Genomic DNA, 17,111 nt, shown 5'->3' with positions numbered 1-17,111 from the left:
ACGGCCCTTGTGGATTTGTTCACATTACGTCGCTTTTCGCTCGTATGCGCTTCGGTCAAAAAAATGGCCGTAATTTGAAAATTAAAAATAATTGAAAATAAATGTTGGATATTTATGTTTTCCAAAACAGTAAGTTAAGGGTGTTCTGGTAGGTTAGGTTAGGTTAGGTTAGGTTAGGTTAGGTTAGGTTAGGTTAGGTTAGGTTAGGTTAGGAGGGCAGGAAGTGCTCCTAAGGTTTCACAGTTCAAGTATGTTTATTGAGACAAGAAAGAAATACATCTCAAAGGGATAGAGTAGCTTAGGCTATTTTTACCCCCCCCCCCCCTTGGGAGCCGGTCGGCAGAGCCGACAGCACGCTGGGCTTGTGATCCTGTGGTTTCGGTTCGATCCCGGGCGTCGACGAGAACAATGGGCAGAGTTTCTTTCACCCTATTCACTCTATTCACCTGTTACCTAGCAGTAAAATAGGTACCTGGGTGTTAGTCAGCTGTCACGGGCTGCTTCCTGGGGATGGACTGGTCGAGGACCGGGCTGCGGGGACACTAAAAGCCCCGAAATAATCTCAAGATAGCTTCAAGATAACCCCCTCTTAGGTTTCAAAACGTTATGAGAAACGTTAATTGAATGTTTCCTCTCCTAAATTAACAGCTTAACTCTTTTTGTTTTCTGTGTTGTCTCTGCCTAGCTTGTCGTCGCTTGTGTCATCGTCTTGGGTCTTCATGTTGTGGTGTTTATATCACAGTCCGGCCTCCTAAGGTTTCCTAACGTCAAGAAAACGGTCAATATAAAGTGGTCTCCCCTAACCTACCGGAGGACCCAAAACAGAAAACGGGACAGTACGTCACTTTCCTGAGCCGATTTCATTTTCAATTACGTCCTTTTTATAAGTCTGAGTGCGCATACGAGCGAAAAACGACGTAATTTGTAAGATGACGGGTAGCTTTCCACCAAATAGTCATACTGTAAGTACTAGCATGTCAAGAGGATGAGTCAAAAAACATGTCAAATTAACATGTTCTCCCATTTTCTATTCGTGGGTCCTCGGTTGGGATTAGCTTCGAGCAATGTAGTACATCATTTTAGTGACGCTGTGTACTCCCAATAGGGACGGGCTGGGTGCTTGGCATCAGGTGTCGCCTTTTCCGGGGTGCCAGGTGTCGTCTTCCCTCTGTATCGCGAGTGCCGCGTCGCGTGGCGCCACGTGTCGCAGGAGTTCTTGCGCTGGGTGATAATTGCGCTTGAAAGTAATTTCCAGATGTACTCGAGGACTGACTGGGCGAGCGAGAGCGTCCCCCACCCTCCCCTGGTCCTGCCGTCCGTCTGTCTGTCTGTCTGTCTGTCTGTCTGTCTGTCTGTCTGTCTGTCTGTCTGTCTGTCTGTCTGTCTGTCTGTCTGTGTCTGTCTGTCTGTTCCTGTTTTAAGCTGTGGCTTTCACTTTCCTCTGGTGAATGATCTTTTAACCACGCCATCTTGTTGTCCTGTTCTGCATCACGGGCATAATGTCCTCCTGGTGGCCCTTACCTTGAGGTGCTTCCGGGGCTTAGTGTCCCCGCGGCTCGGTCGTCGACCAGGCCTCCTGGTTGCTGGACTGATCAACCAGGCAGTTGGACGCGGCTGCTCGCAGCCTGACGTATGCAGGCCCTCAGTAGGCTTCTGAAGGTCTGGGGTGATAGGCGTTAGTGTGAGTGTGAGGTGGGCGTGAGGGTGGGCGTGAGTGTGAGTGTGAGGTGGGCGTGAGTGTGAGTGTGAGTGTGGGCGTGAGTGTGAGTGTGAGGGTGGGCGTGAGGGTGAGTGTGAGGTGGGCGTGAGTGTGAGGGTGGGCGTGAGGGTGAGTGTGGGCGTGAGTGTGAGTGTGAGGGTGGGCGTGAGGGTGAGTGTGAGGTGGGCGTGAGTGTGAGTGTGAGGGTGGGCGTGAGTGTGAGGTGGGCGTGAGTATGCCTCATGTGGGTCAAGAGTAAGAGTGAGTCACGGTGTGTGTGGTGTGACACTGGCTAGGGAAGGTCACTACTAACTTTTACCTGCTGCATTCTTTATTGTTATTGGAACGCTGTCTTCCCCTCGCTGCCTTCCCCTCGAGGGGAATAGTGAGGCATATATACCTCACTATTCTTCCTCCGCCTCAAGGATAGTGAGGCATACAGTCCTCACTATCCCAGAGGTCACAACCACCAGTCGTGGCTGCAAGCTGGAGAAATTTCGTTTGGATAGAGAAGTATTGGTTTTGTAAATAGGTTCTGAATAAGTGTAAATAGGTTCTGAATGAGTGTAAATAGGTTCTGGATGAGTGTAAATATTTCCTGAATAAGTGTAAATAGGTTCTGAATGAGTGTAAATATTTTCTGAATAAGTGTAAATAGGTTCTGAATGAGTGTAAATAGGTTCCGAATGAGTGTAAATAGGTTCTGGATGAGTGTATATATTTTCTGAATAAGTATAAATAGGTTCTGGATGAGTGTAAATGGGTTCTGGATGAGTGTAAATAGGTTCTGGATGAATGTAAATAGGTTCCGAATGAGTGTAAATAGGTTCCGAATGAGTGTAAATAGGTTCTGAATGAGTGTAAATAGGTTCTGGATGAGTGTATATATTTTCTGAATAAGTGTAAATAGGTTCTGGATGAGTGTAAATAGGTTCTGGATGAGTGTAAATAGGTTCTGAATGAGTGTAAATATTTTCTGAATAAGTGTAAATAGGTTCTGGATCAGTGTAAATAGGTTCTGGATAAGTGTAAATAGGTTCTGAATGAGTGTAAATAGGTTCTGGATGAGTGTAAATAGGTTCTGAATGAGTGTAAATATTTTCTGAATAAGTGTAAATAGGTTCTGGATGAGTGTAAATAGGTTCTGGATAAGTGTAAATAGGTTCTGAATGAGTGTAAATAGGTTCCGAATGAGTGTAAATAGGTTCTGGATGAGTGTAAATAGGTTCTGAATGAGTAAATAGGTTCTGGATGAGTGTAAATAGGTTCTGAATGAGTAAATAGGTTCTGGACGAGTGTAAATAGGTTCTGAATGAGTGTAAATAGGTTCGAATGAGTGTAAATAGGTTCTGGATGAGTGTAAATAGGTTCTGGATGAGTGTAAATAGGTTCCTATAGCGATAGTGCTATTGAGACAGTTTAATAGGGCTCAGGAATACATTGGATAGGACCATGGTTGAGAACGGGTAAATTAAAACGGGACCCGCGCCTAGTATTGGTCAACGGGTCTGTTGTTATATTCCTTGATAAGTCATTGTGTCCAGGGGACAGGAAGCCAGAGTGTATTTATGCACGTTAGGCTTATATAGTAATTCTACAACTACCACAACAAGGTAACTAAAGTTCTCAGTGCCTATACGTACTGCTAGGTGAACAGAAGCATTGGGGTGCAAGGAAATGAGAAATAATGCTCATACATGTACGAGTATACATGATTATGTATGTATACATCTCGGTATACAGTGCCGTAGTATAACTTGGAAGAAGCGGAGAAAGCCGTAGATATGATTGATTGATTGATTGATTGATTGATTGATTGATTGATTGATTGATTGATTGATAAAGACACTACGGGGTCACCATAGCCCGTGCTACTTAGAACTTTTTTTTGTTCCAAGTAGCGAATCTTTAACATGATGAAGATTAAGCCATCTAAGAGGTGGCACGGGCATGAATAGCCCCCGTAAGTAGATATGATGCATATTTGAGGTTACGTTTCCAGCCTGTGTCATCAGAGAAGTCATCACAAGAGGCGACGGGCGTGTACCTGACTCATCATCACCACTAAATCACTCTAATGAGTGATCTATAGACTGTGATACAGTCTAATGACTGTACCACAGTCTAATGACAGTCTAATGACTGTATCTGCCGGTACAGTCAGGTGTGATGTACCTGAGCTGGCTGTAGCCCTCCCTGTATCTGCTGGATGGCTATCATGCTGCCATGATAGTTAACTATCATGCTGCCATGATAGTTATCATGCCTGCATGATAACTACTAACATGAGGGAGAAGGTGAAAGTGTTTGTGCTCGGTTAAGGCGCTCGTGACACGTATTATGTGCTTGGCGCGGTGGGTCACCAGGTATGTATAATTGTCACCAGTCCTGGTGTAGCGGGCTCACCATAGCCCGTGCTACATGGATTCAACTACGTTCTGAGGAGCTAAATCTAAACTCCACCACCACCAGCCTGGTGTGTCCTCCTTGAAGGCTGTGAGGTTACAAGTGCTGTGTCTTCTGTGGTTGTTGTTATAGATTCAGCTACTCGGAACAAGTTCCAAGTAGCACGGGCTATGGTGAGCCCGTAACTTACCTGCACAGGAGCGGGGCAAGAAGCACGGGCTATGGTTAACCTCGTGGACGGGAGATGTCTCCCGTCTGTCTTCTGTGAAGAAGAAGATGAAGATGAAGCCGCCCAAAAGGTGGCACGGGCATGAATAGCCCGTAAGTGGTGGCCCTTTTGAGCCATCACCAGTATCAATAGATGATACTGGAGACCTGTGGAGGTGCGACTGCACCCTGCGTGACGGGAGATGTCTCCCGGACCAAATGGTGACCAGATGGTGTGTGTCTTCTGTGGATAGTTGGTGTGTAATATGGTGTGGTGTGGTGTGTGTGGTGTGGTCACGGAGGCGCTACGTGCCAGACATTACAAGCTGTGGAGTCACGTGATACGGAAGTGTGTACAACGTGAGGTTAGGGTGGGGGGGGGGGGGGTGAGCACGTTCCGTCGAGAGCGGGCCCATGCTGTGTGTGTGTGTTGGGGGTGAGTGCATTCCATCGTGTGTGTGTGTGAGTGCTTGCGGGGGTTGAGCTTTGGCTCTTTGGTCCCGCCTCTCAACTGTCAATCAACTGGTGTACAGATTCCTGGGCCTACTGGGCTCTTATCATATCTACATTTGAAACTGTGTATGGAATCAGCCTCCACAGTGTGTGTGTGTGTGTGTGTGTGTGTGTGTGTGTGTGTGTGTGTGTGTGTGTGTGTGTGTGTGTGTGTGTGCTTGCGGGGGTTGAGCTTCGGCTCTTTGGTCCCGCCTCTCAACTGTCAATCGAATGGTGTACAGATTCCTGGGCCTATTGAGCTCTATAATGGGGCTGAGTGGATTCCATCTACACTTGAAACTGTGTATGGAGTCAGCCTCCACCACATCACTGCCTAATACATCTGTTAACTACTCTGACACTGAAAACGTTCTTTCTAATGTCTCTATGGCTCATTTGAGTACTATATTTCCACCTGTGTCCCCTAGTGCGTGTGCCCCTTGTGTTAAATAAACTGTCTTTATCTACCCTATCAATTCATCTGAGAACCTTGTATGTGGTGATCATGTCCCTCTCTAACTCTTCTGTCTTCCAGCGACGTGAGGTTTAATTCCCGTAGTCTCTCCTCGTAGGTCATACCCCTCAGTTCGGGTATTAGTCTGGTGGCAAACCTCAGAACCATCTCCGATATAGTCTTGTGCTTCACGAGATACGAACTCCAAGCTGGAGCTGCATACTCCAGGATTGGGCTTACGTATGTTGTACATCACTGGACCAGTTCACGTACAATGTACTCTGAAAGGAGACGCAAAAGAGCTGGGGCCAGATTCACGAAAGGACTTACGAAAACACATACGAACCTGTACATCTTTTCTCAATCTTTGGTGACGTTGTTTCCAATTAATAAACAGTTAATGAGCTCCGAAGCACCAGGTGGCTGTTTATAACAATAACAACAGTTGATTGGCAAGTTTTCATGCTTGTAAACTGTTTAATAAATGTAATCAAAGCCGTCAAAGATTGAGGAAAGATGTACACGTTCGTAAGTATTTGCGTAAGTGCTTTCGTGAATCCGGTCCCTGGTTCGCTGCTGGTGAATTGATTACCTTCCTGGCAACAACAGCTCGCTTGCTCCATGGGTCGCCCAGTGTATGCAAATGTCTTCTTACCGCTACTGAGAATTCTTAAGGGTAGTCTTACCTGTGGGAGTAGTCCCTTAAGCGCTGTGTGTGTGTATGTGTGTGTGTGTGTGTGTGTGTGTGTGTGTGTGTGTGTGTGTGTGTGTGTGTGTGTGTGTGTGTGATAGGATCATTTTCCGCCACGTAAATATTTAATCGCAGGAGATATTGAGCGTATATATGTTTACTATTGAGGTAGAGTTTAGTGGGAGGAGGAGGTGTGTGGACAGTGGGATGGGGGGGGGAGAGGGAGGGAGGGAATTATCAGGGGAAAGCGCCAAGCCATTACGACTATATAGCACTGGGAAGGGGTCAGGATAAGGATTTGGGATGGGCCGGGAGAAAGGAATGGTGCCCAACCACTTGGATGGTCGGGGATTGAACGCCGACCTGCATGAAGCGAGACCGTCGCTCTACCGTCCAGCTCAAGTGGTTGGGCACCATTCCTTCCCCCCGTCCCATCCCAAATCCTTTTCCTGACCCCTTCCCAGTGTTATATAGTCGTGAGATGATTTCCGGGCTTTAGTGTCCCCGCGGCCCGGTTCTCGGCCAGGCCTCCACCCCCCAGGAAGCAGCCCGTGACAGCTGACTAACACCCAGGTACCTATTTTACTGCTAGGTAACAGGGGCATAGGGTGAAAGAAACTCTGCCCATTGTTTCTCGCCGGCGCCCGGGATCGAACCCGGGACCACAGGATCACAAGTGCTATGGGTACTGCCAGTCCGGTCCCTCGCGGGTACAGGGGGCCCCACGCGGGTACAGGGACCCTATTTGCAGGGTACACAACTTACCCTACTACAAAGCACGTCGCTTTTCGCTCGTAAGCGTTACATAAGACCAAAAATTGCCGTACTAGAAAATGGAAGCGGCTGGCGAAAGTGACGTACTGTCCCGTTTTCTGTTTTGGGTCCTCTGGTAGGTTAGGAGAGACTCCTTTAAATTGACCGTTTTCTAAACGCTGAGAAACTTTAAGAGGCTGGACTGGGGTACAAAGTCCCCCCGCTCCCCCTCACAGGTCCAGAGACGCAGCTGTTGTGAGTGTAAACAGAGCCACCGTATGAGTGTATGTAAAGCACTTGAACTTACACACCGCCGCCTCCTGCGTTGAAGTACGTCTAGGGGTTCCCACAGAGCGGTGTAACTACTGGCTAGCAAGTTGTTGTGGTGAGCATAATGCATGGGAGGTGGGTGAAGTGGCTTGGAGGAGCTCGGTGGAGAGACAGGATGAGTGTGTCTGGAGAGTGTGTGTGTGTGTGAGGCAGCTGTAAGTGTGTGTGAGGCAGCTGTGTGTGTGTGTGAGGCATCTGTGAGTGTGTGTGAGACAGCTGTAAGTGTGTGTGTGGCAGCTGTGAGTGTGTGTGAGGCATCTGTGAGTGTGTGTGAGACAGCTGTGAGTGTGTGTGAGGCAGCTGTGAGTGTGTGTGTGGCAGCTGTGAGTGTGTGTGAAGCATCTGTGAGTGTGTGTGAAGCATCTGTGAGTGTGTGTATGAGGCAGCTGTGAGTAAGTGTGACAGTTGACAGGTTTCACTGTACACCTGCACTCACAATGATTTCGGGGCGGGGGGTGTATACCCACAGTCACCACCAGTCAATTGCAAGGAACTTTATAACCTGTATGGGAAAGAGCGATTAACTTTCCGGGGGGAGGGGCTGAAACAGCCTAAATGAACGGTCACAACATAAAATCATAATATTAAAAAACAGTAGAAGATCTTGTAGCCCATGCGAGGCAGTTACCTCAAAAATCAAAAGTTTGTCTTACCTCAAGCTACACCCAGTCGACATTTGTAGGGTGGGTACACAGGGATTGTGTGGGGATGCCTGGTGCACACACTCACACACACACACACACACACACACACACACACACACACACACACACACACACACACACACACACACACACACACACACATACACACACACACACACACGTGTAGATATGATAGAGCCCAATAGGCTCAGGAATCTGTACACCTGTTGATTGACGGTTGAGAGGCGGGACTAAAGAGCCAGAGCTCAACCCCCGCAAGCACAACTAGGTGAGTACACACACACACACACACACACACACACACACACACACACACACACACACACACACACACACACACACACACAGGAGATGGTCAGGGAAATGGCTACTGGAGTTTAACACCAGTAAATGTAAAGTTATGGAAATGGGATCAGGTGACAGGAGACCAAAGGGACAGTACACAATGAAGGGGAACAGCCTACCTGTAACGTTTCGAGAAAGAGACCTGGGAGTGGATGTGACACCTAATCTAACTCCTGAGGCACATATAAATAGGATAACGACAGCAGCGTACTCTACACTGGCGAAAATTAGAACTTCATTCAGAAACCTAAATGAGGAAGCTTTTAGGGCGCTTTACACTGCCTACGTGAGACCCGTCTTAGAGTATGCCGTGCCATCATGGAGCCCCCACCTGAAGAAACACATAAAGAAACTGGAGAAGGTTCAGAGGTTTGCGACGAGGCTTGTCCCAGAGCTACGAGGGATGGGATATGAAGAGCGGCTGAAGGAACTGAACCTTACGACACTAGAGAAAAGAAGGGAGAGAGGAGATATGATAGGGACATATAAAATACTCAGGGGAATTGACAAAGTGGAAATAGATGAAATGTTCACACGTAATAATAACAGAACGAGGGGACATGGGTGGAAACTGGAAACTCAGATGAGTCACAGAGATGTTAGGAAGTTTTCTTTTAGCGTGAGAGTAGTAGAAAAATGGAATGCACCTGGGGAACAGGTTGTGGAAGCAAATACTATTCATACTTTTAAAACTAGGTATGATAGGGAAATGGGACAGGAGTCATTGCTGTAAACAACCGATAGCTAGAAAGGCGGGATCCAAGAGTCAATGCTCGATCCTGCAAGCACATATAGGTGAGTACATATAGGTGAGTACACACACACACACACACACACCACTATCACCACCAGGCTATTAATAACAACTATGTGTGTTTTATCACTGTTGACCATGTTATGTAGTGAAGGCTTCGCATCCAGGGAGGTACCCGCCTATGTGGGGTATTTACTATTTGTATATGCAGAGTCGAGCTATTAGCTCTTCGACCCCGCCTTTCTAACTAATTTATTTTTCCTCTATTATGTCTACTACATATATTATTTGTCTATATTTCTTACACACACACACACAGTGTAGATATGCGTGTGTGTGTATATGTGTGTGTGTGTGTGTGTGTGTGTGTGTGTGTGTGTGTGTGTGTGTGTGTGCGTGCGTGCGTGCGTGCGTGCGTGCGTGTGTGCGTGCGTGAGTGTGTGCGTACAGGCAGACAGCACGTGACCAGAGAGATACATACTGGTCACGTTCAGCTAAAAATAATTTTGGTGTTATCTTGTGGACTGTTGATGCGCAGCGCCTCATGTTGACCACATGGTGACGCAACACTGGTACTGGTGTGTGTGTAACTGTGCCCATGTGGCTCACACTACACACTGGTACTGGTGTGTGTGTAACTGTGCCCATGTGGCTCACACTACACACTGGTACTGGTGTGTGTGTAACTGTGTCCATGTGGCTCACACTACACACTGGTACTGGTGTGTGTGTAACTGTGTCCATGTGGCTCACACTACACACTGGTACTGGTGTGTGTAACTGTGTCCATGTGGCTCACACTACACACTGGTACTGGTGTGTGTAACTGTGTCCATGTGGCTCACACATCACCTATTCGCTGCACAGAGTAAAGAGCCTCGAATCTCCTTTGTATGGATACCATCACACATAAATATAACCCATCATAATGAGACAGACATTGCAGCCAAATTAGCGTGTAACAAAGATGAAGTTGAATTAGATCTAGGTATCCCCATCTCTGCTGTCAGAACTGTATTGGTCCAAACACTCTGGTCTGATAGGAGAGCAATTACTGACTCCCAACGACCTGAAAGCACCAGTATAAAAAGCTATGATTTGTTCAGATCTGAAACCTATGTTTATGGGCAGCACAAAACGTGGACCAGACTGTGCGACACAGTGGTTGCCAGGATCAGGTTGGGTTACCGTTACCTGTGGCAGGTGGCTACAGGTGACGGATCTCCATATCTTGAGCACTCCAGGTGCAAACTCTGTGAGCAGGAACTGCGGCATGATCTCCCACACTACATCACCGAATGCCCAGTTATTAGACCTTTCAGACCCGTTGGCATGAGGTACCTGGAGCTTTGCAATTATTCACTCTTTGCAATATTCACTCTCTTGTTCTTGAGGATATCCTCATATTGCACCCAAAATTTGCCAGTGCAGGCTACAGGCCCTGTATGACTAACCATCCTGCGAGATGGGGACTTCTAGTATCACTGCTATCTTATTCACTCTCGTGTTCTTAAGGATATCCTCATAATGCTCCCAGAGTCTGCCAGTGCAGACTACTTATCACATGCCTCTGTATGACTAACCATCCTGTGTGATGGGGATTTTAGCATCACGTAGCTAGTTTTTTGACACTGTACTCCCCTTCATATAGTCTAGGACAGCTACACAAATACAGATGTACTTAATGTGTTAATACAAAAAAGTATCGTGAACATGTCCCATGGGTACCGGGGCCATGTTGTCTGAACGTTCCGTGTGTCAAGTTCTGTCAATCCACTGTGCTAAAATTTGTGTCCCCACTCTAGCGTGCAGACAAGAACTGCTTGACAATCAAGGACCTAACTAGGCCCAGTGACCAGAAGGTTGAGATGCCGGCACATAGAGTGTGTACACACACGTGTTGAGGATAAGGACCGTGTCTTGAGCGCCTCTTGTGTACGCAAATTGTCGAGCTGTGCCTTATCATCCCCTGGGCTGCCCGTATATCTGTGTCACACCACACGATCTCTGATCCGGGCCGCTTCCCCGACTGTGTGTTTGGGACCCGGGCTGCTCCCTCGACTGTGTGTTTGGGACCCGGGCCGCTTCCCCGACTGTGTGTTTGGGACCCGGGCCGCTTCCCCGACTGTGTGATTGACCCGGGCCGCCAGCCCGTGTTGGCCGGATTGGGCGACCATGGAGGAGGTGCCGCCGGCATCTGAGGAGATGAAGGGTTCGGCAGGACACCCCGCGCGCCAGCCATGAGATTCACCAGGGATGAGGTGAGTACCCCGTCTGCTCCAGTGACTCAACCAATTCATTTATTCATTATTGCATGTCTAGAGGACCTGCGGAAGTGGGTGGTGAGTCTTTAAGGTGACTCACTGGAGTACCGTGAGTGTTGGTACTCCAGGCACTCATCATTGTTGTCTGTTGTGTTGTGGGTACGGATTTGCAACACCTGATACATATAAAACTCATCTTGAAAATTGATTTGCATGTGTGCAGGATGGAATATAAGGAGGGAGGAGACCAGGAGACCGCTTTCCCAAGACCGGCAGACCGCTTGCCCAACACCGGCAGACCGCTTGCCCAACACCGGCCCAAACAGCGTTGTTGATTGCAGTTGCAGTGTTTGGCGGGTCGCTAGACGATACGACGGTGGTGGTGGCGGGGTTCCCGCAGCTGGTCAGTGTAAACAGTTGTTCCCGCAGGTGCCGACCGCTGCCAGGCACGCGCGGTGCCACACTATCTGCGGTGAGCGGCGGGGTTATCTGGGGTGCCAGGTGGCGAGGAAGGTGCCTGATTTGGGAGAGAGGCGACGATACGTCAGTCCTGCGCCGTGTCTCTTCTCACCTGGTTGTGGCACTCATCTGGTGGTGGCACTCACCTGGTTGTGGCACTCACCTGGTGCTCATGACCTCATGGTGCTGCTAACCTTCAGGGATGAATTAAGAAGTTATCTTCTTAAGGTGCGCAAAACGTGCTTCATTTCCCTCAGGAAAGGTGTTGTGATTTGCTGGTCGAGGAAGCTCAATGTTGGACATGCTATCTGCAAGTCCCAATAGCCTGGTTGGTCGGGCTGCCAACCTGGAGGCATACTTAGACACCATCTCTCATTGGTCCAGAAAAAAATAATATTAGGGGTGAGATTTATCTGAAAAAAAGGTGGCATTAAAATACAAAATTGACGAAATGAATAAACGAATTAAAAATAGAGATGTTAGTAGATAGAGAAGTTCTAAGCGAGGATACACATGGTCTTACGAAACATTTACATCTTTCAACACTCACATATATGTCACATATGCACTTATTTAATAAGTCAATATTGACTATAAGAAAGTGCGAGAACGGGTTGGAGGGTAGAAGTCTCACAAGCATCGTCGTGGAGCCTTTCTTCTGTACACCAGTAATGTTGCTACTGAAGTAGAGATAGGGTATCAGTGCATTTGCATACCGTGCAAAAAATTGGTCGCCTTGCTTGCTGGATGGTTTCAATGAGCCCCGCCACAAAGAACACACATTGACGCGATGTAGCGATGAAAACATCAACAGGAGGAGAAGTTGTTTTAAACACACGGGGCAAAATCTTACTGAAGAAATCTTACGCATTCATACGAGTCATAAATACTCATACTCCGCCTCAGTAAAACAGAAACAAGCAACACTTAGTGGGCCAGCCAGAGGCTTGGGGCCCGCGCAGGAATTTCTCTGTAAAAACAAAAACAAAATAGGAGTCGTGAACAGCCTGGGCGACAGGCAGGTGACAAGTGTTGTTCTGTGATGACCAGTGTCAATGGTAACTATTTACCTACACTTAGGTGACCTAATGGGTCCGTCTAATTACCCAAAGCCATAACATTGTCGCTCGGATCGTCGACTTCTTGTGGTGTCATCTGTCACTTAGTTTAATTTCGTTATAAAATTATATTTTTCAGAGTAAAAATATGTTCTTTGATGTTGTTCATTGAGAACGAATATTACAGCGAGTAAATATATCATAGTTCTTCTTTACTCACGTAATGTTAGGAAACTTTGGGTAGCTTTGAGTAGCTTTGGGGTAGCTTTGAGTAGCTTTGGGGTAGCTTTGAGTAGCTTTGCGGTAGATTTGAGTAGCTTTGGGGTAGATTTGAGTAGCTTTGCGGTAGATTTGAGTAGCTATGAGTAGCTTTGGGGTAGCTTTGAGTAGCTTTGGGGTAGCTTTGAGTAGCTTTGGGGTAGCTTTGAGTAGCTTTGGGGTAGATTTGAGTAGCTTTGGGGTAGATTTGAGTAGCTATGAGTAGCTTTGGGGTAGCTTTGAGTAGCTTTGGGGTAGCTTTGAGTAGCTTTGGGGTAGATTTGAGTAGCTTTGCGGTAGATTTGAGTAGCTATGAGTAGCTTTGGGGTAGCTTTGAGTAGCTTTGGGGTAGATTTGAGTAGCTTTGGGGTAGATTTGAGTAGCTTTGGGGTAGATTTGAGTAGCTTTGGGGTAGATTTTGGTAGCTGTAATTACACCGACCAGCTAGTATGGGTCTCGAAGCAAGAGGACTGGTCATTGATACTGCAAATGGCAGTATATATATCTCCAAGCATCAGCAACAGAAATGTTATCTCAACAGGAATACCAGTGTTATCACAACAGGGATACCAATGCTATCGTACAACTTAATCTTGCCTGTCTTGCCCACTCCTGTGTCATGTTTTACCAGCTTTTATCCTCCTGTGTCATGTGTCATCATACTCAGCTTATGTATGTGTGTCATGTGTCATCATACTCAGCTTATGTATGTGTGTCATGTGTCATCATACTCAGCTTATGTATGTGTGTCATGTGTCATCATACTCAGCTTATGTATGTGTGTCATGTGTCATCATACTCAGCTTATGTATGTGTGTCATGTGTCATCATACTCAGCTTTGTATGTGTGTCATGTGTCATCATACTCAGCTTATGTATGTGTGTCATGTGTCATCATACTCAGCTTTGTATGTGTGTCATGTGTCATCATACTCAGCTTATGTATGTGTGTCATGTGTCATCATACTCAGCTTATGTATGTGTGTCATGTGTCATCATACTCAGCTTATGTATGTGTGTCATGTATCATACTCAGCTTATGTATGTGTGTCATGTGTCATCATACTCAGCTTATGTATGTGTGTCATGTGTCATCATACTCAGCTTATGTATGTGTGTCATGTGTCATCATACTCATGTAGCTTGTGCCTCATAGTGACAGAATAGTTTTTCACTGTAGAGTATGTTGTTGTTGTTGTTTTAGATTTAGCTACTCAGAACGAAATGTCCATGTAGCACGGGCTATGGCGAGCCCGTAATTTGTAACTGTAAATATTTAACCAGTGTTGTATCTTCCCCAGGTGAGTTGATGAGGTGGTGACGGCGTCAGGTGAGGGTGAGTACTGGGAGGTGTTGAGTGTCAGCCCTTGCAACACCAGGGGCCAGATTCACGAAGCAGTTACGCAAGCACTTACGAACCTGTACACCTTTTCTCAATCTTTAGCGGCTTTGTTTACAATTTTTAAACAGTTAATGAGCTCCGAAGCACCAGGAGGCGGTTTATAACAATAACAACAGTTGATTGGGAAGTTTTCATGCTGGTATACTGTTTAATAAATGTTACCAAAGGCTTCAAAAATTGAGGAAAGATGTACACGTTCGTAAGTGCTTGCGTAACTGCTTCGTGAATCTGGGTCCAGGCTCATGCTCATGGCAATTATGCGGATTTTACTGAGTCCCCATATGTCTCTTTCTCTCCTATCGTACTTACCTTTGGTGTATTGTATGACATGAAATACAGAACAGTTTGCGTGTGAGGGGGGGGGGGCCTGTAGGGAAAGTCCCGAGCCACAACGCCTCCCACCACCATCCACCTGCTACCACCATCCACCTCCTCCCACTATCCACCCCTTACCAGCTGACAATCCCCGCACCAGGCACGGATCTCGGACACCCACCCGTTAGTTACTCCAAGCCCAACACTTGCTGGTTACGGCCAAAGTATTATAGAATTTGATTTTGTTAATTTTGCAAAAAAAAACAATATAACATGTTTACAACATTTTCTGTCTTTTGTTGTCATGTAGCACAGGTCTACACCCGCCCGCAAACAGCGTGTGGGTGTAGAGCTGTGTACACTATGGGGAGGGGGGGGGGGGAGTGGGAGGATGGTGTGTTTTTGCGTGAGTTATGTCGCTGTGTCTGGATAGTGTTACTGCGCATCGCCATTGTGGCTCAGGGGCTATACTGCGCACCACTGAATTATTTCAACCCGTCCTCGACTCAAGTCCATTCCATCCAGCGGTCGACCCCACTGACGCATTCATCAATTTTTATATGCTGTTCATTCAGAATGGGAATTTTCTGAGATATAAATTAGTATTATAATAGCATATTGTGCATATATAGGCATAGGTTAGGTTGGGTGTTTAGGTTCTGTTGTGATTATTTATATTTTGTAGTACGTGGGCGAAGCATTTACAGCGTTGTGGTTCGAACAAAATTCGTCAGTGAAGCACTTGTTCCGGATATGTTCGAACGCCATCAGTTGTGAGTCGTGTGTAAACCGTTTTTCATTCATAAACAGCTGGGGTTTGGCCGGTGCATGGAATGGACTTTGGTCTGTGTTTATGAGAACGCTCTGTAGAAGGTTTATTAAGTAACGACAGGTCATCGTAGCGTTTTTACAACGCAAACAACATACATAAATGCATACATTTTACCTCCGTCGTGTATAAACAGTGCTTGAGGGATGTTCTTTTACACATAATGTGGTTACCGTGCGACGGTGGAATGCCATTTTGACCCGTTTAAATTGTACTGTTTACGTTGTATTACGCAGTATTTAATTATATTTTAATTGATTATACAGTATTGCACCGAGTTGTAGTGTACTGTTTTAAGTGCGCACTAGTTCCCTAGGTCATTTTACTTCGCGTTTGTTGACCCTGGGGAGACCCGAAGCTGTACCCTTACCTCACCCTTCCCTGCCCACACTACCCCCCCCCCCCCACACGACCCTCCCCCCACACACACACACGACCCCCTTCCCCCCCACACGACCCTCCCCCCCCCCCACACACACGACCCCCTTCCCCCCCACACACACGACCCCCTCCCCCCTCCTTCCCCCACGCGACTTACCTACCTTACCTTGAGGTGCTTCCGGGGCTTAGCGTCCCCGCGGCCCGGTCGTCGACCAGGCCTCCTGGTTGCTGGACTGATCAACCAGACTGTTAGACGCGGCTGCTCGCAGCCTGACGAGTGAAATTAAATTCAGTTTTTATTTTTATTTTAATCTCGTATTTATGTTCGGTCTTGTTGCTTGTATAAGATCCTGAAGCTGATTGTATCTTTTACATTTGAATCCCCGAAACTAAATTTGCTTTTTATGTATGAATTTGTGTTATAATTGTAACAATGCTTACCTGTAAGGCGGTTATTGTTTGTAGTACAACCTGTCCTTAGCGGTTGTGAAGTCAGTCAATCGGTGTGTGTGTGTTTACTAGTTGTGTTTACTAGTTGTGTTTTTGCGGGGGTTGAGCTTCGCTCTTTCGGCCCGCCTCTCAACTGTCAATCAACTGTTTACTAACTACTTTTTTTTCCACACCACACACACACCCCAGGAAGCAGCCCGTGACAGCTGACTAACTCCCAGGTACCTATTTACTGCTAGGTAACAGGGGCACTTAGGGTGAAAGAAACTTTGCCCATTTGTTTCTGCCTCGTGCGGGAATCGAACCCGCGCCACAGAATTACGAGTCCTGCGCGCTATCCACCAGGCTACGAGGCCCCTTGCCCCACACACATTGTGTGTGTGTGTGTGTGTGTGTGTGTGTGTCTCTCTCTCTCTCTCTCTCTCTCTCTCTCTCTCTCTCTCTCTCTCTCTCTCTCTCTCTCTCTCTCTCTCTCTCTCTCTCTCTCTCTCTCTCTCTCTCATGGCGGTATGTCCACTCACAGGATGAGTGGCGCTGCCCAATACTCTCACTATGGCGGTGTGTCCACTCACAGGATGAGTGACGCTGCCCAATACTGTCACTATGGCGGTGTGTCCACTCATAGGATGAGTGGCGCTGCCCAATACTGTCACTATGGCGGTGTGTCCACTCACAGGATGAGTGACGCTGCCCAATACTGTCACTATGGCGATGTGTCCACTCACAGGATGAATGGCGCTGCCCAATACTGTCACTATGGCGGTGTGTCCACTCACAGGATGAGTGACGCTGCCCAATACTGTCACTATGGCGGTGTGTCCACTCACAGGATGAGTGGTGCTGCCCAATACTGTCACTATGGCGGTGTGTCCACTCATAGGATGAGTGGCGCTGCCCAA

At 47.1% G+C, this 17,111-nt stretch overlaps 1 protein-coding gene across 13 annotated transcripts in view; it reads left to right on the top strand.

Annotated features, from left to right (window-relative positions):
• Rgl (Ral guanine nucleotide dissociation stimulator-like) overlaps positions 1-17,111 on the top strand; it is a 144,394-nt gene that overhangs the window by 77,622 nt on the left and 49,661 nt on the right. The window contains exon 2 of one of the 13 annotated variants that reach the window (XM_045749773.2): positions 10,602-11,057. The exons of 11 other annotated variants lie outside the window; for them this stretch is intronic. In XM_045749773.2, coding sequence (XP_045605729.1) covers positions 11,037-11,057 — 21 coding nt within the window. In that variant the 5' untranslated portion in view covers positions 10,602-11,036. Of the gene's footprint in view, positions 1-10,601; positions 11,058-11,684; positions 11,748-17,111 lie in introns of those variants that run through there. One more of the 13 variants, XM_045749770.2, reaches the window with a different exon arrangement.

This window comes from Procambarus clarkii, chromosome 47 (assembly GCF_040958095.1).
Source record: "Procambarus clarkii isolate CNS0578487 chromosome 47, FALCON_Pclarkii_2.0, whole genome shotgun sequence".
Taxonomy (NCBI): domain Eukaryota; kingdom Metazoa; phylum Arthropoda; class Malacostraca; order Decapoda; family Cambaridae; genus Procambarus; species Procambarus clarkii.
Note: the sequence above shows the minus strand (reverse complement) of the source record. Positions and strands in the feature narration are given on the sequence as shown.